General features: G+C 39.1%; 1 protein-coding gene across 3 annotated transcripts in view; it reads left to right on the top strand.

Moving 5' to 3' along the window:
* LAMA4 (laminin subunit alpha 4) overlaps positions 1-24,506 on the top strand; it is a 122,828-nt gene that overhangs the window by 37,207 nt on the left and 61,115 nt on the right. For 2 of the 3 annotated variants that reach the window (XM_036414187.2, XM_045572619.1), the window contains exons 4-9: positions 6,265-6,389; positions 12,575-12,655; positions 15,793-16,007; positions 18,110-18,205; positions 20,118-20,269; positions 22,063-22,173. In XM_036414187.2, the coding sequence (XP_036270080.1) occupies positions 6,265-6,389; positions 12,575-12,655; positions 15,793-16,007; positions 18,110-18,205; positions 20,118-20,269; positions 22,063-22,173 (780 nt within the window). The remainder of the gene's footprint in view (positions 1-6,264; positions 6,390-12,574; positions 12,656-15,792; positions 16,008-18,109; positions 18,206-20,117; positions 20,270-22,062; positions 22,174-24,506) is intronic. The other variant, XM_036414189.2, reaches the window with a different exon arrangement.

Here is a 24,506-nt window from a genome sequence, read left to right on the forward strand (position 1 = left end):
TTGTGTTTAATTAAGCACAAGTGGAGGAACAGAAGAGGCTTGTAATAAAGAAAGAATATGTTGGCATTTAGTTGGCAAATATATTGTCTACTAGAGGCCCAGTGCACAACATTCATGCACTGGGCAGAGTGGAGGGGATCCCTCAGTCCTGCCTGCTCCCTCTCGAAGTCTGGGACCCCTCAGAGGCGGGAGAGGCTCCCTCCACTGCCGCTGTGCTCCCCAACTATAAGCCCGGCTTCTTGCTGAGCAGTGCTCCCTCTGTGGGAGCGCACTGACCACCAGAGGGCAGCTCCTGCATTGAGCATCTGCCCCCTGGTTGTCAGTGCATGTCATAACCATCAATCATCCCACCTTTTGGCCAATTTACATATTAGCCTTTTTTTTTTATAGGATGGTATTACACAAGAATCAAACTCATATTTATTTGTTTTTTTTGTATCCCAATTCTGGCCATCTGGGCAACCATAGCCAGTGTCTCAGCTCCTGCTTTGTAGCCCCAGCTCCTTCTTAGCTCTCAGGGAGCCAGCAAAGCAACAGCTCCACAGGAACACTTCCTTGCAGCTCACTGCAGGCACCAGAGTTTCAATCAGTTGCTGCAGTTCACCTGGCCTAACTCATGCCTTTCATCTTCCATAAGAAACTAAAAATAAAAGGCCTTATTTTATTTTATTTTATTTAAGGTTTATAATGCCTTGTCTTCTCTCAACTGCTTCTAGTTCTTTCAATGTGAGCTTATATTTTACAGGCTGCTTTTAAGGAACTACTAGTATGACCTTTGACAATAAAATAGAGTAGATAAAGTTATATTACCATTTTTGGACATATCAGAAAAGCTTAGAACTTCTTTCACAAGAGGAATGTTAAGTTATCAAATGCAGAAAAGTGGCTTAACTAATGCTGTCCAACATACATTGGTGTCTTTCGAAAAGGCCACCTTGCATCTTATCAGAACGGGAACACATTGGAAAGAGTTCTCAGCTGAGTCTTGCAGCCAGGCAACTCTAGTGCAGATGGCAGGTTCCCCAGGAAAACTCCAGAAGGAGGCTCAGGAAGGAATTATGGAACAGAGAGATGGCGGGTGGCAGGAATGCCTGCTCCAAACTCTTCTTTCCCTGATGTGTAGGTATTCCTCAATAGCAATGGCGACGCCTTTCAAAAACACAACCCAATCAAGGCATTAGCCTTTTTAAAATTCTTCAAGGTTTTCTATTCCAGCCCCACTGACCTCGCTGCCATCCAAACTCACTCGGTGCTCTTGTACTTGGAGTCCCCATTTGTACTTCCCTGTTTTCTGCCTCTCCCTGTTCTTGCTCAGCCCTCACGGCCTAATTCAAATGTCACAATCTAAATTTCTCTAAGTTCCTCAGGAAAAGCTAGAATCTTTCCCTCCTCTTTGTCCCACAACAGGAATGTATTGAATGCATACCTCAGAGCACAAACACTATTTTATTCCTTGTTTATCTTTGTTTCCTTCACAAGTCTGTGAGCTGATGAAAGGAAGGACCAACTTTTTTTTTTTCATTTTAGTAACAGTCAGCTCATTATCTATCAGGATATCAGCTTAATCTAGGTTTGTTAAGTGAATGAACGAATTGATAGATAAAATAACTAAATTGCACAAACCTTTGATTTTATAATTTATGAGACCCTTGAGTCACTATTTCAGGAAAAGGTAATGTCTGTTATGCTAGGGACTCAGGCTCAGGCTCAATGCTAAGGAACTAGCCAGACACTTGCTTCTCAAAGTACAGTCTAGGCTAGGGGTGTCGAACTCAATCAGAGAAGGGGCCAAAATCTAAAATCCAGCCTAAATCGCTGGCCGAATGGTTTACTGAACAGTCATAAACTGTCATTGTGATGGAAACGCAGCGGAGTGCAGTGATGACAGCGCGGTGCAGGCCACATTGCAAGGCCTGGCGGGACGGATTTGGCCCGCGGGCCTTGTGTTTGACACATGTGGTCTAGGCCAAAAGCATTGACGATACTTGGAAGCTTGTTAAAAACGCAGACACCCAGGCCATAGTCCAGACTTCCTTAATCAGAACCTGCATTTTCACAAGATGCCTGGGGCATTCATGTGCACACTAAACTTTGAGAATCACTAATCCAGAAAGAGCAGCATATCTCCAACTTCTCTGTTTCATGAGCCCTTTACACTTGTAAGAATTATTCAGCTTTCCAAGCGACTTTTCTTTATGTGGATTATATCTATATTTTCAGCATCTGAAATTTAAAATGGAAAGTTTTAAATAATATTTTCTATTAATGTATTTGAAAAACAACAATAATAAATCCATTGCATGAAAATGTACATATTGAGAGTATATTTAATGTCTGGTTTAATGGGAGGCAGCTAGATCTCATATCTGCTTCTGCATCAATCTGTGGTGATATCTCCTGTCTTGTAGCCTCAAAAGGACTCTATCTTACACACATGAGAAGACTAGAGTGTCAAAATAAAATCTAGGTATTATTATGAAAATAGTCTTTACCTCTCTGGGCATACTTTAAAAAACACAGATTTGATAGACTATAGTCTTGCACAAAGAAAGTGACAAACCACACCAAGGCTAATCTGATCCTTCAGGCTTTCTTCCTACATTAAGCTGGCACTGTGGCCAAATCAGTAAGAGATATCACTTCTAATGAGAAGGAGACACAGCTGGTATCCAAATAGCCTTCCTACTATCAATGTGCAATTAGTTGTTTATATAGTAGCTTTCTTAACCACTGACCAAAGATTCAGAATGCTTTTTACATTTTTGAGTGAGGTCAGGTTTATTTGAAAATAACTCTTCCCTTCTAACAACATACTCATTGATTGTTGTCATTTTTGTTTTCTGGGTGTTTTTTTGTTTGTTTTGTTTCTTTTTTAAGTGGCAGAGCATTGAAAGTAAAGGGATATTTGCAATATCAGATTAAACAATTTTCATAGCTAGAGGAACCCTTATACGCCTTCTAGTCTAGATTCTGAGAATAGAGACCCAGAAAGGCCAAGTGACTTGTTCAAAATCAACCAGCTGAAAAATGGAAGAGCCAGTACTTGCTTCTAGCATTCTCTCTGCCAACCTCCCAAACTGTGCATCAATGCCTTTTAGGAAATTTAATTATAAACCCTTTAAAAGGAGACAGATGAGGAAAGTCAGTGTTTGCACTCTGAGCATTTAGAGGCTGGAGAGATTTGGTTATTGCTCCTGTGGCTGCTATGGCAGAATTAGAGCCCTGACAAGGAATCCAAAGCATCTGTTGAGCCATAAGGGGACAGAATTGGGAATTAGCTCATTTCTGCAGCTTAATAGGCGTTCCAGGCACAAAGAATGGCCTGCACAGATGGGCTTCATCTGTCCAACAAGGACTGAGACAAATTTGACCCCAGTCTACAAGTAGCCCTGCCAGATTGCTTATGGCTTAGATTCCTGGTAGTTGGACAAGGCTTATTGGTTTTCCATGGGATGAGAGATTGCCATTAGTTTTTAGCTGGCTTTGGGCGAGTGTTAATTTCCTTTATTTGCTCCAGACATCAGTTGACTAATCCTTCCTTTGGCAATTTTTCTTTCATTTTTTCTTCTTCTGATAACTGACTTAGCATAAGACACAGTGTTAAGAACTATGAGTGAACTATGCTAACATCCTGTTTCTGCACATCAGACTTTATTTTTCATTCATCTATCAGGCAATCTGAACTATCCCCTAAATTCCATTCTAACATATTAATAATTCTTATCAGAAGCCAACGATGACTAATTAAATATGCAAAGGGTGTTCAACTAGGATAGCTTGTTGCACAATAGCAGTGGTCAGCAAACTGCGGCTCACAAGCCACATGCGGCTCTTTGGCCCCTTGAATGTGGCTCTTCCACAAAATACCATGTGCAGGTGCACAAGTATAGTGCGATTGAAACTTCGTGGCCCATGTGCAGAAGTCAGTTTTTGTCTCTCAAAAGAAATTGCAATTGTTGTACTGTTGATATTTGGCTTTGTTGACTAATGAGTTTGCCGACAATCGTATCCCTCTTTTTTTTTTTTTTCTTACTAGGGAGCTGTACTTTCTTTGAAACTTAAACTATTCATAACATAGTCTGACAACTTCTGATGCAATGATTTTGTGACTCTTCTAAAGAAGCCTTTTCTCCAACATACTAAAGAAGCCGTATGATGTGGGAATGAATAGCCTAGCCATCTGCCTGACCTTGGGCAATGTCCTTCACTTCTCTGTGCTGTCATCTCTTCATATGTAAAATGGAGGAGGAAATGTAACTTTCCTTAAAATTATTGTGAAAATTAATTAATCTATGTAAAATGTCCACAGCAGGGCCTCACCATTATTTTATTTTGAGCTTCAACATAGCATGTAAAGATTAAATATCTCAGAGTTCCGCCTACTATTGCTCCATTTTGCCTTCCTCAGGCTTCCTCACAGAGCACTGTTTGGAAAAAAAAAATAATTCTGTTGAAGCTCCATGCATCGGTCTTACTAAGGGAATTGCTCAAACAGGAGGGTGTCTCTTCAATGGCATTCTGATTCTAACCCTATTGAACCTTTAAACACTTTGGTGAATGCAAAGATAAACATATCATAATGTTAATGGCATTGCCTTGTGCAATCCAGGCTAGTCCAGTTGGAGAAAACTACCAGTGAACTAGCATCACTTACAGTAGGGGTGTCGAACTCAATCAGAGAAGGGGCCAAAATCTAAAATCCAGCCTAAATCGCGGGCCGAATGGTTTACTGAACAGTCATAAACTGTCATTGTGATGGAAACACAGCGGAGTGCAGTGATGACAGCGCAGTGCGGGCCACATTGCAAGGCCTGGCGGGACGGATTTGGCCCGCGGGCCTTGTGTTTGACACATGTGACTTACAGAGTACTAGTCAGAAATCAACTCATCCTCTGGACAAAGAGCTATGAGTACCTACTCCATTCAAGTTGAAGTGCACTGGTTAAAGACACAAGCTGGGAGCAGATGAGAACAGCATAATGTGTGCAGTGGCAGGAGAGGAGCAGCAGGGAGGAAGTTTTGAGACCAGATAAAGATCTCAAGTGATGAACAGGCATCTAGGCAGAAAAATCATCCTGTTTTGTGCTTTTTTCTAATTACCCTCACAACAAATGGATAAATCACACAAATAAACCAGCTTACTATTTCTTGTATGTCCTATACAAGATACCCGTCCATTAGCAGAATATTCTTTATCTACTTTCCATTACATTTATACTTCAGAGTGACACATTTTGTTCTTGCAAGCCCATAAATAAAGCTTGTCAAACTCAAAGGCTAACACGGGCCAAATAAACAAGGTTTAAGTTTATGTGGGCCACAACTAAACAAAAGCTTCAATTTTCTTAGAAAGGTGTGTTTATTTTGATAGAGACATACTGAATACAAAGGGCTGAAAGAAGTAATTGTTAACATAAAATAATAGAACATTTTAATAAAAGTTAATGTTTTTTATTGAACATTAACTAACCAGACACTGAATAACTGCACAAATTAATAAGCATAACGCAAATAAACCTATTTTTCTTGTTCTCCAAAAGCGAAATATTTCCTGTTGCACACACCAAACAAGTCAGTCCAAGACTAATGACTTGGCAACCAGCTGCTAAAATATTCGCTGCAAATATTAGTGGAAAGAAATGGTGCACCTGCGTTTAAGGCGAGTAAGGGAAATGAATGCAACATGGTCATAATAATCAGTCATTAGCGAATGTTGTAGTTCGTTATTAATAATTAATGTGTAACAGGATATTGTAAAAATTAAGTTATGAAATTTTTATTAAAATGTTCTTACATATCGTTACATTGGCTGGGCCACAAAAATATTCATTGTGGGCCACATGTGGCCCGCAGGCCTCGAGTTTGACATGCTTATCATAACTCCTTAAATTGTTCCCAGTGTCATGGGTGAGCACAAGGAAGATTTTTTCCCCCCATTTCATATTCATTCCAAGTCAGCAAGCTGATGCTTCCACAATATCCAGAATCTGATCATTCTGATTAGCATTCTGCACTGAAACAAGCACACAAACTCTAAAGAGAGTCCCAGGCTCCTAGTGCTCACACAAAAATCCAGGACTAAGTCATGCATCATTGTGCGCACTTTCTAGCATGAGTATTCTTCATGATGATTAGTACCAATACACATCCTCTATTTAGTCGAGCCTGACATCCTCTTTACTGGAAGTATCACTTGTTTCCCAGATTTGCTATCTGTAAATCTCTTTTGTGTCTTTGTCAATTTTCCTATCTTTTGTCTTACAGCACTGCCAACGGAACACGACAGGAGAGAACTGTGAGAAATGCCTAGATGGTTATATTGGAGATTCCATCAGGGGACCTCCCCGGTTCTGTCAGCCATGCCCCTGTCCCCTACCATACTTGGCCAAGTAAGTCCTAAAGATGATCTCTTCTACTGCTTATCTCTCCTCACTCCATCTCCATTTTTTTTTTTTTTAAATCCAGAGTTCTAAGGTTTTCCCATTGTCAAAACTGAGTACCTCATGCTGAGATAAGATTGAAAAAGATACAAGAAAGATATCTAGCCTAAATATACTTTCAGAGAATCTTAAGTGCTTGCAGTATATGTGATAACTCCATTCCCAAAATATTGGGGTGCACCAAAAAGTTAATGAAGTCTCCCAAGTTTTATAAGCAAGGGTAAACTCACCTATTCTTGGCTAACCTTTGACCTAGGGAGATCACAACTGATAATGCCAATAGATTCATTATAATCCAAAATTTTCTTTAGACTCTGAAAGAATGGATATTTCCCTATAAGTTGCAGCCAAACAGGCTTTTCAATCAGAATTAGAACACAAACAGAATACATGCTTTCGGCTAATCACTTCATAGAAGATAATCAAGAAAACTAATTTTCACCTCTGGCTATGTTTTGGCCTGAGTGAGATATACATTTAAAAAGCATAGATATACATTTTAATGGAAATGGTGAATTTTTTTCCAGGTAGCTAATATGTATAAATTCAGTAATCAGCCAAGACCAGTTTGGCTCAGTGGATAGAGCGTCGGCCTGCGGACTGAAAGGTCCCGGGTTCGATTCTGGTCAAGGGCATGTACCTTGGTTGCGGGCACATCCCCAGTAGGGGGTGTGCAAGAGGCAGCTGATCGATGTTTCTCTTTCATCGACGTTTCTAACTCTCTGTCCCTCTCAATTCCTCTCTGTGTAAAATCAATAAAATATGTTTTTTTAAAAAATTCAGTAATGAACTCATGATTAGCAATTTTATTGGCTTAAAAATGATAGACTGTAGAATTAAAATGGTGTACTGGTATTTGGTTTTTCAAATATCAACCAATTCTTCAATTCTCTGATACCAACTCAGTGTTCTACAATCAATCAATTCTCACACTAATTGCCCAGATTTAGTGCAGACCCCAGAGCTTAAGGGTTCATTCCCACTTCAGAAGCAGCTGAAATGGGGTCCCCAGGCTTTTCACGTTTTTTTTCTATCTAAGTACAAAAGTAGGGATCTTTCAATCCCACTTAGGTTTGGTAATTCTCTAGAACGACTCATAGGACTCAGAAAAGTAAGTTTTATTATAAAAGATACAACTCAGGGACAGCCCAATGGAAGATATGCATAGGGCAGGGTATGGCTGAGGAAACAGGAAGGAACAGAGCTTCTGTGTGCTTACTCTCCTGGGGCAGCATCTTTTCAGCAAATCAATGTGTTCACCAGCCCAGAAGCTCCCCAATCCTTGCTGTTGAAGAGCTTTATTGAAGTTCCATTACATAGTCATGATTGATTAAATGACTGGTGATTAAACTCAATCTTCAGCACCACTCCCCTCCCCTGAGGTTGGGGGAGGAATGAGATTGAAAGTTCCAATCCTCTAATTGTGTAGTTGGTTCCTCTGGCAGACCAGCCTCCATCCAGAAGCTATAAAGGAAATAATCAAGAATCATTTCATCATCATAAACTCTGGTATGGTTGAAAGGAACTCATTATGAAGGACAAAAGACAGTCTTGAAATTCCAAAAGTTTTAGGAACACTGTCCTAGGAACCCTGTACAAAACCCAATTATATGTATGTATTTTGTACCGGGTTCCTACCACAGTGTTTCAAGTAGATAGTAATAAAACTTGGTCAATCAATATCTGTGCTCTGGCACATAATAGCTGTATTATCTCAGACAAGGTCTCATTTTCCATGGGATTGGGGTCAAAGAGACTAGATTCAGATCTTAGTTCCATTTATTGATTCCTTTAGTCACTTTGGATCTCAGGATTTCCTTAGTAAATCAAAGTTGTTTTCAAAATCTGCCTCAGAGAGTTAGACTATGATAATATGTGTGAATCATTTGGGTTGGTGCCTTACACATGGAAAGGAATATGTTTGATGTTGGCTTTAGTAAACACATACTTTATATTTTTTTCCCTAACACTTATATTCTCCATGTCAGAAACTGTTCTAAAGATTTGGATGTAATATTTAGTTGACAACTGTTATAAAAATTAAGTTAAACAGTACATATAAAATAACCTAAAAGGCCTCAATACCACACACACACACACACACATACTCACACACGCACACACGCTATCTTAAAAAGAGAAGAAAAGAGGAGATAATAACCAAATGTCTCTCTAATGTTTTGTCCTTAATTGAATACCAATACTGATTAACATTTTACCTAATAGCTTGTGATTTGTTCAAATCCTTTGAGGCTCTGACAGTCTGGGAAGAAGTCAGATGATTTTATAGCCCCATCTTTCTTTAGAAATCATTAAACTGCCTCAGCCCTTGCTTTGTAATTTTTCATGTCCAATGGTATTAATAACCTGCACAAAATGAATGGTACTCAGAGTGAAAGTAGAAAACTCCAACATTAAATGTTCTGTTATTTCCATTCAAGTGTATCCTGATTTATGTTGCCTCATCTAGGTATATTGTTTTATTATTCATTAATATTCTGCTCTTAAACATTAGTCTCAACCATATCTGATGATATGTTAAGCATGTCACTCTCTTATGTGATATAGTTATTTTGACAAATATATGTACCTCCAGCTTCCTAATATTATAGCAGGTATCACTCATTTACCCATGTAAACAAAGATTTTATAAAGCATTAACTGCTCCAAACAGGTTTATAAGCTTTCAGCTGAAGTTTCTTTAGAAACTAACAGAAGAATTAAAAAGCTAATTGTATTGTCTGGCTTATGTATTTTTTATTCTATTCCTATGATAAGACTTTTTAATTTAAATTACCTGACATTAATGTCTTGAAATAAGAGACTTTTGGAACTCATTTATATGGACTGAGAAATTTTGTCTACATGCAATCAAGAAATATTTATTGAGTGCTTATGTGCCAATCATTTACCAGTTGTTGGTCAAAGTAGTGAATAAAACACTCAAAAAGTCATGCCTTTTCTAAAATAAGTCAAAATACAGCAGTATTATGAAGTTTCTAAAGCATCTGACTTTTTCCAGTATATCAGTTGATCAAGAAGCTATTGTGAAGGCCCTTCTTTTATTAATCATTTATTTTTTAAATATATTTTTTATTGATTTCAGAGAGGAAGGGAGAGGGAAAGAGAGATAGAAACATCAATGATGAGAGAGAATCATTGATCGATTGCTTCCTGCATGCCCCCTACTGGGGACTGAGTCCGCAACCCAGCATGTGCCCCAACCAGGAATCAAACTATGACCTCCTGGTTCATAGGTCAACGCTCAACCACTGAGCCACTCCAGACAAGCTGTTAACTCTTAAATGATTGAAGCAGAAACTTGCCAATTGGGTAATAACCTTCTTGCCTTGAAAGAGAAAAAGTTCCCATAGGTATCAAGGACAACCATTTCATCCATGTTTTTTCTCTTGTGTGTGTGAGCAGATCCCAGGGAAGGTCTTAGGGGATGTGCTCTGCAGTTAGGAGCATATTCACAGACATGAAAACTGAAGTCTCCATAATACAGATTTGAGGCTGAAAACCTGCTGAACATGAATACAAAAGCAAAAATACACCACCAATAAGAAAAGAACATACGTGGGAATGTTGAGGAATTAGGAAGGGTGTGAGAGACCTGCTTTCTTTTAGTGGAAATAGTTCTACTTCCCACATCCCTGAGGGGAGGGAGAGGGGAGTCTGGGACAGAAATGGGAGTGGGGAGGTAGTCAGTGATCATAAAACAGGACAAATTTGCTTGGACCCTATGACGTTCTAGCCTTTGATCTGACCTTATTATTGACTCAGTTAATTGATCTCCAACACTAATCAAATAAATTATCAAAAACCAACTGCACCATTGCCTCTTTCAGTTGTTTTAAAATTCATATTTCTATTTTCTATAAAAATGAAACTGCCAGGACTTTGATTTAAGTTCAGAAAGGCACAAGTATGGAATCTAAATCACAGTCTCAGAGATCTGCTATTTGACCCAGGATTTGGATTTCTAGTTACAATAGCCACATCAGAAAGCAAGGAAATAAAGTCTGAGGGAGTTCAGCAACAAACAGGGCTCAGTCTATTTTTCTTTAAGTTCCCTTGAGGGTTTTCCAAGAGCAAAAGTCTCCTTTCCTCTTAGAAAGGGCGCCATGGCTTGCTAGTGTGGGCTGAGAAAGGCACAATGTTTTCATTTCCCCAGCCAAGACAGACTTTCCTCTGCATAAAACACAAACATTTAATGCTGATGAAAAACAAGAAAGGAACCCTCAGCAGCTGGCATTGCCTCTGAGTCTCCCACCACAGAGACCAATGGTCATACAGCTATTCCCAAGGACCATTTGCACAGAATTCATTTATTTATTTTGGGCTTGGGCAGACATCCACCATGTCTACTATTAGCTATGGTAATGGCTCCAATTAAGGAAAATGCCATCTGTTTGAAGTAGCAGGACATTAGCTCAAGGCAGATGACTCCAGACACTGGCAGATGTTTCAGCTCTTCAAGCAGGCTGGTGGGAGAAACATCTTCAAGGAAACATGAGTGTCCTGGACTCTTCACTGACAATGTTTCTTTAAGTCAGCGAAGGAATAAGAACAAGCAAAATGAGAAATAAAGGCCAAAGAAATGTAATCTCATGGAATGTTTTTAATCAAACTGTTAAAGCAAGTAAATTGTGGGGATTACCTTTCCCTGAGAAGCACAGATTGTTTTCAGACTTTATTTTTTAAATATTTTTAAACAAAGCAAACACATCCATATTCTTTCCTCTGAAGTTCATTAGGGTAAAATTGCTCACACATGCAGTAATGTGAGAACAGCAGATCATGCTCCATCAATTGTACAGTACCTAGGCCAAAACTAATTTAAGAGTCTTTAAAACTCATATGGGTGGATTCATGGGTCAGTGTAGAATTATCCAAACATGCACAGTGTAATATTTCACTCCCTCTGCCTTGATAATTAATTTGCTTATTTATTCTGCTGAACTAATATTCTTATTATTAATACTTTTCAGACCTACACTTTATTAACTTAAAAAAATATGAAGATGAAGAATTAAGAGAGGGGTTCCACGGACTAGAATCCTTTTACTGTGGGTCCTATTGCTCGAGTACTTGCTTTGTGACTTTGACCAACTCGGCCAGTCCTTCCACCCTTTATTTCCATTCTTTAAGGTGCACATAAAAGAAATTAAGGTTCTGCAAAGATTATACTTAGAGTAATAGAGGCCCAGAACACAAAATTCAGGTGAGGTCCCTAGGCCTGGCCAGTGATCAGGGCCGATCAGGGCCAATCAGGGACTTCCTTCCCCCGGCCGCTGGCAACCAATGGGGCCTTTTTTGTTCTGCGCCACCCCCTGGAAGTCAGAGCCCATCATAGTGAGTGGTCGAACTCCCAGTAGGTTGAACTCCTGAGGGAACAATTTGCCTATTAGCCTTTTATTATATAGGGTAGTTTAGAATTGGCTCGTAACTGTAAAGAGTGGAAGAGATCTAGGGAATAAAAAAGGGGGAATTTTCAAACTTATACACAGAAAGTGATGGAAATAAGAGAAAATTGTCACATAAGTCTAAAAGAGAAAATTCTCAGATAAATTTAAAATTGCAGGCAAAATTTGCTTATTTTATCTGCCTTTGGAATATGTGTTTTAGACTTTACATATAATCAATGGTTTTCTGAAATGCCCACTGCTTCTAGTAAAAATAACAAAATGCCTCTATGGCCAAAACCGGTTTGGCTCAGTGGTAGAGCATCGGTCTGCGGAATGAAAGGTCCCAGGTTCGATTCCGGTCAGGGACACGTACATTGGTTGCGGGCACATCCCCGGTAGGGGGTGTGTAGGAGGCAGCTGGTCGATGTTTCTCTCTCATCGACATTTCTAGCTCTCTATCTCTCTCCCTTCCTCTCTGTAAAAAATCAATAAAATATATTTAAAAAAATAATAATAATAAAATGCCTCTATGGAAAAATAAGTAAGGTGAACCTGGAAAATGGTTTCACAGATGGATTGGCATTTTCTGTCTGAGCCTGCTGGTTTAAATTTTTCCAAAAGGACGAGGATTTACTTTAAATAAAGCAAATGACCACACCCATTTGAAGAAGGTCTCTTCAATGATTTATGGAATTGACTTCTAATATCCCCTTACAATTCTAGTTTTGCAGAATCCTGCTATAGAAAAAATGGAGCTGTTCGGTGTATTTGTAAAGAAAACTACGCTGGACCTAACTGTGAAAGGTAAGCTAATAAAATGTACCATTTTCTGTGTGGGTCAAATTCTCCAAACAATAACTATTGGTAAACATTTAGTCTGATTTCCTCAAAACAACCTTTGCCCAAATAATACAATCACTAACTGAAATGACAAAGTTCATATGCTGATCTTTCCTTTTCCCTGAGTGAATCGAGTCACTAATAAAGCTAGAAATGAGATTATGGACCAACCCGCTAGATACCAGAGCTCCAATACTGACTCTGAATCGAACTACTGATCCTTTTATATCCTTCCTATTGTCCCTTTGAAGGTAGGAATTGGGTGCACTAATATCATTTGATTATTCAATTATTATAATCATTAATTGGTTAATGATTTGTGGAGTAGAAAGAACATTAAATTTGGAGTCCCCTAATATTTTGGAGCCCTGTAGCAATGAACACATTGTTTAGCTTTTCCATGCTCTATTTTCCCTATCTAAAAGAGTAGGGGCTTTTATGGGGCCAAGAGTAAGAAACCCAGCTATGTGAGCCTATAAAAATCTGTAGTGTTGAAATTTGGACAATGACTTCAGAGTTGCCACCAAATCTATCACCAAAAGATGTTCTTGAAACTCAAAGTAACCTAAAATAAGTTTCCAGCCCTAACCAGTTTGGCTCAGTGGATAGAGCATTGGCCTGCGGACTGAAGGCTTTCTGGTTTGATTCTGGTCAAGGGCATATACCTCAGTTGCAGGTACATCCCAGTAGGAGGTGTGCAGGAGACAGCTGATCAATGTTTTTCTCTCCTCAATGTTTCTATCTCTCTATCTCTCTCCCTTTCTCTCTGTAAAAAATAATCAATAAAATATATTTGTTTAAAATAGGTTTCCACTATGATTGAGATTCTGACTGACAGAATAGAGAACTTTTTTTTCCTCTCTTATGGAAGACCAGGGGGCAACTTATGGAGATCAAATACAGTGAAATTAAACAGAGAAATGGACATAACTGGCATCTGACTCATACGAGCTTGGGCCAGTCTATTCACTCCTGGACCTCAGAATTCCCAGCTGCACATTAAGAGAGTAGATCTGAGTTCCATTTCACTGAGTCTAAGAGTCTAATATTCTGTTTGGTGAACTGCAGCAAAGGTTAGAAATTCAATCCAGCCATGTGTTCTAAAGAGGAATGATTTATGCTGGCTTGGAGACCAGCGGGCCAATAAATTAGAGGTGCAAAGACATGAATGAATGAATATGAGCAACAAAACTCATTACACATTTTCTCTTGGGGATATCTCTTTGTAGATTGTGTGACACTTTAATTCATTCTTAACTTTATATAGACCTCGATTTCTAGAATTTAGATATTATATAAGATTGTGCTTCATTTGTTCCCTGTTCTTTCAGAATGGGCTGTGTATTTTTCCTCTTCCTGTCTTTCTGTGCCTTGCATAAAATAGACATGAATTGTCCCTCTGTTGGATGAATTCACTCATTCATTTATAGTAGCAGCAGTGTGGTCCAGAGTGGAGTGAAGGAAAGAACATGAGGGTCAGAAGGTCCGGTCTTGCACTGTGACTTCCTAGCTGTGTGAGGCTGGAAAACCAAATAGTCTCTCAACCTCAGAATGCCAGGCCTGTGTGGCCTACCTCCCAGTTGTCTGTGGTAACTAGGTGAAGCTATGAGATACAAGGCAAGTCAAGGGTGTAAATACTGACCATACACCATCATTACAACTACACAAAACAAAACAAAAAACAAACAAACAAACAAAAAAACCACAAAAAACGAAGATGTAGGAATAAAGGCTGGAAGATTATATGCAAAATGTTGAACAATTATTTCATTAGGGCCTTGGGATTACAGGTGTGATTTTTATTTTTCATTTCTCTATTTTTCAAATGTTCTGAGTCATAATTTTAGTTCTTTAAATGGAAGCTTTTAAACTGTAGTATCTTGTTACTACAGACCAAGCCTTAGTTATTTTCTTGGAAAGTCCTCCCTTCCTTTCCATTCCCAAGGCCAATGCCCTAGCCCAGGCTCTCCACTCCCACCCTGGTCTCCCCATTCCAGCCTGCAGTCTGCAGCCAATATTTAACTTCTTTGTCTAAAAATAGGAAAATTTAGCAATACAGGTCCTCCATTCCCTCACAGCTACAACTTGGCAACAGTTGACAGGAACCAAGCAGCAGCTGGCCCTTATATGGGGCCTGCAGTCCCACCACTCACAGCAGGGCCTTGGCTGGCCCACAGGGCACATTTGGGAAAAATAGAGAAAAGCACGTGTTCCTCTGAGAGAGGCAGCCCCACTTCGAGTGCACAGTTTGGCCAGGCCAGCAAAGGTTGGATGGGTTTCAGTCACCAGTCTCCTGCAAGGCTAGGCTGTCTCATGAGGGGCCCAGCCAGCATGCTGCCCCCACAACAAATGCCATAGTTAGGTGTCTTGGCCTCTGTAGACGCAGAGATCTAAAATGTCCATAATAATGGCTCTTTGGCTCCAACTCTGTTTTTCTGTGGTACCCTCAGCTCTGCCCTCTGCCTTGTCTCCATATTGCCTTTCCTCAGTCACAAGATGGCTTCAGAACTAAGAGCACCACCTGACTCATCATTCATCCAAAGATGAAAAGATGCCTCCCCATAACTCTCAAACAATATCCCTGGGCTACACCCCAATTGAATCACCTCTGAGCCAATTCATTTTGGACAAGATAGTGCCAGGCATTGATTGGCTTAGATTTAGGCTACCTGAACAGTTCACGTCAGCAAGGTGGACAGTGATTTATATCAGTGTTTCTCAACAAAGGCATTATTAACATTTTGACCAACATAATTCCTAGCTGTGCACTAGTAGTGTGTCTCATTTAGTGTATCTAGCACCACCCATCACATGCCAGCTGTGCATGCCAGTTGTTGGAATGACCAAAAACGCCCACACATTGGTCATACCCAGACACTCCTACATCTGGAAAGCTGGCCAGGCTAAATGGGCTGTAACACATGGGGGAGGAGTGGTTCCTTAAAAACAAAGTCTAGTTCTATTAGGAAGATGGGAGATGTGAATGAATTCTGGAAAAGCAAGCCACAAATATTAACTACATTTTTGTTCTAGATGGCAAAGTAGATTAAAAGAAAGAAAAACTACGGCTGTTAAGTTGTTAACATGTGATTCTCCTTCAGATGTGCTCCTGGTTATTATGGAAACCCCTTGCTTGTTGGAAACACCTGTAAGAAATGTGACTGCAGTGGAAATTCCGATCCTAACCTGATTTTTGAAGACTGTGATGAGATCACTGGCCAGTGTCGGAATTGCTTACGTAATACCACTGGATTCAAGTGTGAGCGCTGTGCCCCAGGCTACTATGGGGATGCCAGGATTGCCAAGAACTGTGCAGGTACGGTACTGTAAGTCCTGGCCAGTGCACGTCCTGGATTTAGATGTATTTATCTTGGGAAAATATCTCAAGTGCCCCCTTGTCACTTTTCCAGGGCAATGCACATTCTCAAGAATGTGCATTCCAAACTCACCTTTGGTGGATATTATCAAGGCTACTAATGTAACTTAGCTCATGAGCCAAGACACACTGACACAAATGAGCGCTTGCCTGGCCATCTTATATCCTTCCCATTTTGATCAAAGAAGAAAAGCAGATTTCCATGGACAACCTATGATTGGCCAGAATTCTGAATGAAAATCTCCATGGTTCACATCACTTTTCTTATTCTGGAAGCTAAGTCCCATTTTTTTAGTCATGTTTGGTAAAGCTGACATTTCAGTGCAATAGGTGAGCAAGTCAATGATAGAGCTTACTCACACCCTAATTTCCTCAAATTGTCAGAGCACCTATCTCAGGTAAAGTATAAGAATTGACTTCAGTTAGAGTGAAATGTATACATTTCATTGATAATTTCTATAACCCATTTGCCACACAGAATAAAGCTCTTCATAGGTAAAGTTTAATTGCCTTCCTCTAGGAATAAGGCTGTGACTTCGAGGGGAAGAAGGGTGAGGAAGAGGTATTGTACTCTTGTGGCATGCTCCTATAGGAAATCTCACTAAAACAAAGTCCCGCTTAAAAAGATGCTAAGTGCAAAGGTTAATATTGAGAGGAAAACGCATGTAGTTTTCAGAAATCATAATAAAAGTAAACATGTCTGCAAGAAAGCAAAGTGCATAAAGGCATAATACCAAAAAGGACACAGGGAAGAGCTTTCTGTGTCCAGACGACTAAAGAAGAAAAGCAGGCATCAGAAAGAGCGCTGGCAGCTCAGGCTGGGAGGCTTACTTGATTAGAGCATTGTCCCTCACACCAGAAGATTTTTGTTTTCAATTGTTTGCATTCAATTCCTTGTCAGGTCACCTACCAATGTTGTGGGTTCATTCAATGTTGGGGCATGTACATGTAGCAATTGATGTTTCTCTTTCACATACATCTTTCTCTTCCTCTTTCGTGTGTGTGTGTGTGTGTGTGTGTGTGTGTGTGTGTGTACACACCCTGGGGCAAGAATTTTAAAAAACTGCTGGCAAAATCAAAGCCTTAGACAATGATGAATATTCTGATTCTCAAAATATTTAGTACTAAACTTATGTTTAAATTACATAGAAGCAGATCAATCTTAGAAAAGATCTAAAGCTAAAAGTAATAAAGCATGATCTTGCTGAATGGTTTAATAAATCTACATTTTGTGGAACATTAAACAACTGAAATGTAATAAATGCATTTCCCCTTACAGCTAAATTTTTTATAATTTTTCTCTAAAGACAGTTAAGAGATGGGGAAAATTCACAATTCTATTTCAGCTTATTGTTGACATGGGTAGCTTATGAGTTTCTTTTAAAATATCACAAATTAATTTCTACTCTGAAATGGGGTTTTTGTTTTTGTTTTTTTCCAAATGACTATATTGAAAATCTTCAGTAGATGAATAATGGGTTCTCAGGATTTCTAAATTTATGTAAATATGTTCCTAATTTTTTCCACGACATTATCCCTAGCCCTCACTGAGAGCTATCACTTGGAGGTTTGGAGTCAGCTTTGCTAAGGGTCAAGCACTGTGGAAGCCAAGATTTGCTCTTGGGCCTCCTCACTCTCTCCCAATGGACTACTTCTCCTTCACACCTGGCAATGACAACTCCGCAGTTGGATTAAACTGGAGAATCAAGCTGCAATGAAAGGCTGGCTTTCAGAGTTCAGTTGAATAATGAGTTCCATAATTATCTTGTATCTTGTGAAATTTACCAGGATTTTTCTGGACTGAAGCAGCTGTATAGTCATGTCAGGATCCTCCCAAAAAGTTGGGAGAGAAGTCCTAGAAATTTAAATTTGTTTTCACCCAAGGGTCTCCTTTGAAAATCTCATTGGGCTGAGGCGAATATAATTAATGCCCATTGAGTAATTATATACTGATAGCCACTGTTTCTAGAAACCATGAGAACATTGTCATGTTTTAAGCACTAAGAAATGAATCCCTAATCTCTTGTTTTTGTTTTCCACAGTGTGTAATTGTGGAGGAGGCCCATGTGACAGTGTAACCGGAAGATGCTTGGAAAGAAGTTTTGAACCCCCTACAGGCACGGACTGCCCAACCATAAGTAAAAATAACAGTACATGATTGACTAACCCCACTTTCTCTAATGTGCTGCAGGTGGAAGACTAAGGAGAGCTATGCAATACTCCTCTCTAGAACCTGCCTGAGTTTCACCCCTGGCTTTACCCTGTCTGTGCCTCAAACAAATGTACCCTAGACCAGTGTTTTTCAACCTTTTTTGGGCAAAGGCACACTTGTTTCATGAAAAAAATCACGAGGCACACCACCATTAGAAAATGTTAAAAAATTTAACTCTGTGCCTATATTGACTATATATAAAGTAATTCTCTTGAATAGGAATCAAATAAACACAAAGAAAGTATTTTATAATTACTTTATTATGAAATATTAAGTAAACAAAATGGTGAAAAATTATAAAATTCTTGTCTTGTCTGCACCTACGGCACACCAGGCAACATCTCGCGGCACACTAGTGTGCTGCGGAACAGCGGTTGAAAAACGCTGCCCTAGACAAAAAATATTCAGTTGACCACTTGATTCTAATTTGCAAAAAAGATGATTTACATTTATACACCTCTACAAACCTTATCAAGTCTTTAAGTTTAGAATCTTACCTAGTGGATAAAGGCAAACTCAGAAACATAATTCCCAAAGACTGGGTTTATTTTAGCTCCTTTTCTCCATTTTCTCTTCAGGTCACTAGATAATATGATATGCAGACAATGCTTTACAACTCTGAGAAAAATGAGATACCAAGAGATGTCAGTGGTTTGTCCCAGATCACTCCAGATCTGAAGTAGCACCAGAAATAAAATATTCAGGCCTTATGAGAAGGAGCTGCTCTCTTTCTTTCCTGGATTTCTTTGTCACTCCTATCAATCAAATAGTGATTATTCCTGATGGTGCAAGGACCTGCTGAAACATTTCAAAACTAATTTCCAGAACATTTCATTTTAAAGAGTAACTAATATTTATCTTTAAGTAGAGTTATTTAAAGACTATATATTTTTTTAACATTAGGTATCTTGACGTCAGAGTCCTCTGGACACAAGAGATTAATATTACCAATGAATCACATTTTAGAGGATGGCACAGAATGTGAGGCACAAGCAGGGTAAAGTTTACACACTGATAGCATAAGTGGTCTCCTAAGCAAGGTCACTTTAAGGACATCATGATACCTGCCTGGACCTAAGCACTTCCCCTCCAGCCTGATGTTCCTCTGAGAGTCAATATGAGTAAGACCATGTTAAACTTAATTAACATACTAACAACTATTAACACTTCAGTCTCCACTTACTAGTTCTCCGGAAGGAAGTACAATCTGAAAGAGAAAGAGAGAACAGGAAAGTTTCAAAGGGTGTACTTGTGAGTGTGCCCCAGGAGGGCACTGGGATCCTGGTGGGAAATGACAGCGGTCAGAATAACTCAAAAGTGAAACATGGAAAGCAATGAGAAATTGTAACTACTGCACCAGACAGGAGGTCAGGCCAAGGGAGGTGCTGAGGGAGTCACCTTTTGGGGTGAGACCAGGGAGTAAGAAGTGCTAGAACCTTAATTGAGATGAAAAAAAAGATGACAGGAAAGGAGGAGTGCCTATCAAATGGCATCTTCACTAGTGGATATCAAGCAACAGGCCTGACATAAAGAGAGGCACCTCAGAGTGCTGTCCCTTTCATGCTTGCTTTTTCTCTCAGTTCACAGTCAGTATTCATGTTAACCTACTTTCCCTTTGTTAGGTGTTAAGTGGAGATAATGTTGATGTAGTCTGGCTCATCTTGGACTCTACTCCACTTTGGATATAAGGACTAGTTCTGTGGCCCAGAACAGCACCTCATGAAACTAAAATGGAAATAGAATTAACTAAGGAAGTCCATATAGTGATCTAATGAAAGCAGCATGCTTCCCAGCTGACTTTTGATTTTGAAGAAATGACATGCACTTTCTATTTCTAGGCTGTGATAAGTGCATCTGGGATCTGACTGATGACCTTCGCTTAGCCGCGCTCTCCATTGAAGAAAGCAAATCCGGTGTGTTGAGTGTGTCCTCCGGTGCCGCTGCCCATAGACACGTGAATGAAATGAACTCCACCATCTACCTCCTCAAAGTATGCACAAATGTTTACCTTCTGCATGTTTTCATTCTGGTTTCACTGATTCACCCCTAGAAACACCTATCGGTTTTGGTATCTGAGTCCCATGCCAATATTACACATTGTTAGCTCTAGGAAATTATGACAAGTTAATTGTAAGCATGAGCTTCAGCCTAATAAAAGAGGTTAATACTGAAAGCGAAATGACTAAAAAACTGGTATCTATGTACAAAACTATTGAGGGATGCGAAACACTTATTTCCTTGGTGAAGCTGTACATTGGTCATTCAAATGATTACCACAGACTTACCATTACCTTACCTTCAATGTGCAATGTTTCTGAGAAGTTTCTCTATAAAGTTTTCTCTCTATTGTCTCTGTTTCTCTATCTCAATTTTTACCTCTATCTCCTACCCTTACCTTGCCTTCTCACTGTTAGAGTCCCCCTCATTTTTCCATATCCCCCTCATTTACTCATATTCACACACACACACTCAAACACACAACATACTCACATGCTCTGTTTATCCTCATAGATCCTGTGGTTAATCTCTAATAAATGAGTTAAAGGCAGGAAACAGATAAACTGTGCTTGTATATCTAAGCTTTAAGAAGTGGTTTCATTTCCCCCCTCTAAATCATGGGCTTCTATCACAACCAACAGATTTAAACAATAATTAACTGAAAGGACAATAGAATTAATACCAGTATACTTTTTTAAACTTCGTTAGTCAATTTAGAAGAGCATAAACTTTGAATTTAGATTGTTTGCATTCAAATGCTGGTTCTAACACTTACTAGCTATGTAACCTCAGGTAAGTTTTTTTTTTTAACATCTTTATTCTTCAGTTTCCTCATTTGGAATTGAGGGAAATTATTGAACCAGCTTATGGATTGTTGAGAGAATTCAGTGAGTTGATTTGGCTGGGGTATTAAAACAGTACCTAGCATAGTAAGTGCTCATTACTTTGTGGAGGTGCAGATGACATGCACAGCAACTGTCCATATTATGCAACATGCAAAACAAAACAAAACAAAAAAATGACAAAATTGTAGAGCGGGATGGAATCTTCGTGAGCATTCTGTTCCAAACCTGGAAATCCTTCTTGTCCAAACTCGTCTGTTTGGATGCATGAAGGCACTAATTCTCAGGGGAGTCACTCAGATTCAGGTCTCTTGATACCATTTGAATTCTCTTTCCCCAACAACACAACTTCAAGATAAATAGAGGTATAGCAGTGCCAAGTTCAAGGAGCCCACTCCAAAGTAATCCGAGTAAAGCCACATTTGGAATAAACTCCTCAAAAATAAAAAATAAAGTGGGGGGGAGCAAATGATCTGACATAAAGAGAATTGCTCTCCTTATTAAAAAAAAAAAAAAAAAAAAAAAAAAGGAAAGGAAAGGAAATTCCTAAACTCCATCAACATTAATTTGCGTGGGTTGATCATTCCTTCCACAGTATTCCAAAATTGACATTTTAAAGCTCAGACACCCAAGGCACCACCAGTCTATATTGTGCATTTGTACAAATTAGAAAAAGGCACCCTTTCCCCACAGCCAACACAGCACAGCCCAGGGTCTGCCTGGTGAGCAAAGTTGAATGAATTTCAGCCCTTGGGTCTCTGAGAACCCTCTTGCAGTCCCCAACCTCTATACCGTCCTGCAACAGCCTGCAGACCCACCACCATTTGGGGAACAGACTCACATTCTACTCCAAGTCCTCTAACATGGGAAGAGTTTTGTGTTTATTTTTACAAACCTGGTGCGCACATCTACTGATTATTTTCAAAACATTTCTTTTCCACAGACAAAATTGTCAGAAAGAGAAAACCAGTATATCCTAAGAAAGATACAAATCAACAATGCTGAGAGCACAATGAAAAGCCTTCTGTCTGACCTGGACGAATTAGCTGAAAGGGTACGTATTCAGTTTCTGGAACCACCTTCGGAGAAAGGACTTAGCTGGGGTGAGCCTGGCAAGACACAAAAACTGAGGCTTAATATAGCTCAGAAAGTACGTAGTGACTCAAATATGTTACAATAAACCAAGAGCAGACTTGGTCTCTACTGTTTCTCCCCATTTTGACTGGTTTCCTTGAGAAGCTGTGCTTTCTGAGGAACTATTTTAACATTTGCTATTGGTTAATATGGTTGATATATTTCAATTAGAAAAGTTGTTCAGCTGTTTGCCTTAGCCTTTTATGACTCAGAGCTATAGAGCATCCAGAAATAAGCTTTACTATGTAGAATATAAAATTTAAATGTCTGCTAAAGGATGCATTAAATAATAAACAGAAAGAAGAGGAATGATGCTGAGAAAGCAATTTTGCACTTTGGCAGGGAAAAAAAAATCACTTTCAAACCTCACCTTACACCATATCTATAATAATAAAAGCATACAACCTTCCTGATGAAGCCAGGGCTGCAAGGGAAGCCCAGGTCCTGGTGCCAGAGGGAAACTGGTGCTGGCATCTGGGGGAAGGAAGGCCTACTCTTGCACAAATTTCGTGCATCGGGCCTCTAGTACTAAAATAAAGTCCCAGACAGATTAAAGGCTTGAGTTTAAATCTCAAATTCAGAAGAAAACAGAACTAAATATTTATTTGAAATTAAAAGAAAATGACAATACATTTAAATGCAGCATGAGGAATTACAATAAAAAGATATAATAGATATGACAAGATAAATTTTCAAATACCCAGTAAGACAACTATCTAAATGAAAAAGTCAATGAAACTAAGAAAAATATTAAGGGAAATATGACTTGTGAAAGCTCTCGGAAATTAACCACAAAAGCATTGAAATTTGAGCAGAGTCAGTGTGAAATTCTATTAAATACACTCCCAGCAGTCTAATGGAAAATTTTTTTGTTTGTTTTATTAATTCTCATCCTCTACAGCAACGGTTCTCAACCACAGGTAGAGCTGTAGAGCCCAAGACCATTGGAAAACACATATATTTACATTATAATTCATTAACAGTAGCAAAATTACAGTGATGAAGTAGCAACAAAAAATAATTTTATGGTTGGGGGTCACCACAAATGAGGAATTGTATTAAAGGGTCGCGGCATTAGAAGGTTGAGAACCACTGACCTAGATAGATTTGATTACCATCCTCCATCTTATTGACTTGTTTTTAATTAGTATTCTAGGTACATTACTCTTTATACACTTACTCATCATTAACTGATTTATGGTTGTGAGATAATTTTTTATTCTCAGGTTAGAGCAAGGTGCACCTGTTTTATCATGTGTCTATATAATTAGTTTCCTTCCACAAGCAGAGTTACAGAAAAAAAATTTCACATTTACCTAGGCACTGCTATATATTATAGCCAGTAATTTTGCAATTTAAAGTAATGGCATTTCCTCTTTGGCACGGAGTCTTTTGCTAAGCATAAATGAGCGCCCTCTGGTGTTTGTCAGGAGAAGAGGTTTTCTTAGAGGAGATCCTCTGTCTTCCATTGCTTCAATTCAAAGTTTCCATAATAACCGAAATGAATACATTAATAACAATAGCATTTCTCCCTTGAAGGTTGAAACCAAAGCCAAAAATACGATGTTGTGCTGTTCAAATATAATTCAATTTAAACTAGATCAAAATTCAACTTGTTAAATGTTTCAATGTTCTAAACTATTGTATTCATATATTTAAAAAGTAGAGAGAGGTGACATCAAGAATAATACTAATTTTATGCCTTGCATCATTTAATTTTGAAATGACCACCAATTTTGTGTCATTGGAAAGCCTTGGAATACGCCAAGAGGAAGATAGGCATTGGATGAAAGAGCGCATTGGCTCAGAATACAGTGTGCATTCAGAGAGCTGGCTATTTAGGGGAGGACTGATGGCTGCATTACTGCTGCTCAGGGAGCTTTGTGCGGAGGGAATTTCAGACTTGCTGGAAAAAAAGCCTCTAGAGCTTATGTTTGCTATGATATGCTTACTTTCTTTTTTGTTTTTGCTTTTTGTTTTTGTTTTTGTTTGTTTTATTAATCCTCACCTGAGGATTTGAGAGAGTGGAATGGAGGGAGGGAGGGAGGGAGAGACATTGATATGAGAGACACATCCATTGGTTGCCTCTTGCACACGCACCAAACCTGCAACCCAGGTACTAGTCAGTGCATAGGCCAACATTCTAACCACTGAGCAACCGGCCATAGCTATGTTATGATTTTTACATTCTCTCCCCTGACCAAGGGCCGCTTGCATGGGTTACACCTGGGAAGTATAAAAACATTCCAGGTA

Source organism: Pipistrellus kuhlii, unplaced genomic scaffold (genome assembly GCF_014108245.1).
Source record: "Pipistrellus kuhlii isolate mPipKuh1 unplaced genomic scaffold, mPipKuh1.p scaffold_m20_p_5, whole genome shotgun sequence".
In the NCBI taxonomy this organism is placed as follows: Eukaryota; Metazoa; Chordata; class Mammalia; order Chiroptera; family Vespertilionidae; genus Pipistrellus; species Pipistrellus kuhlii.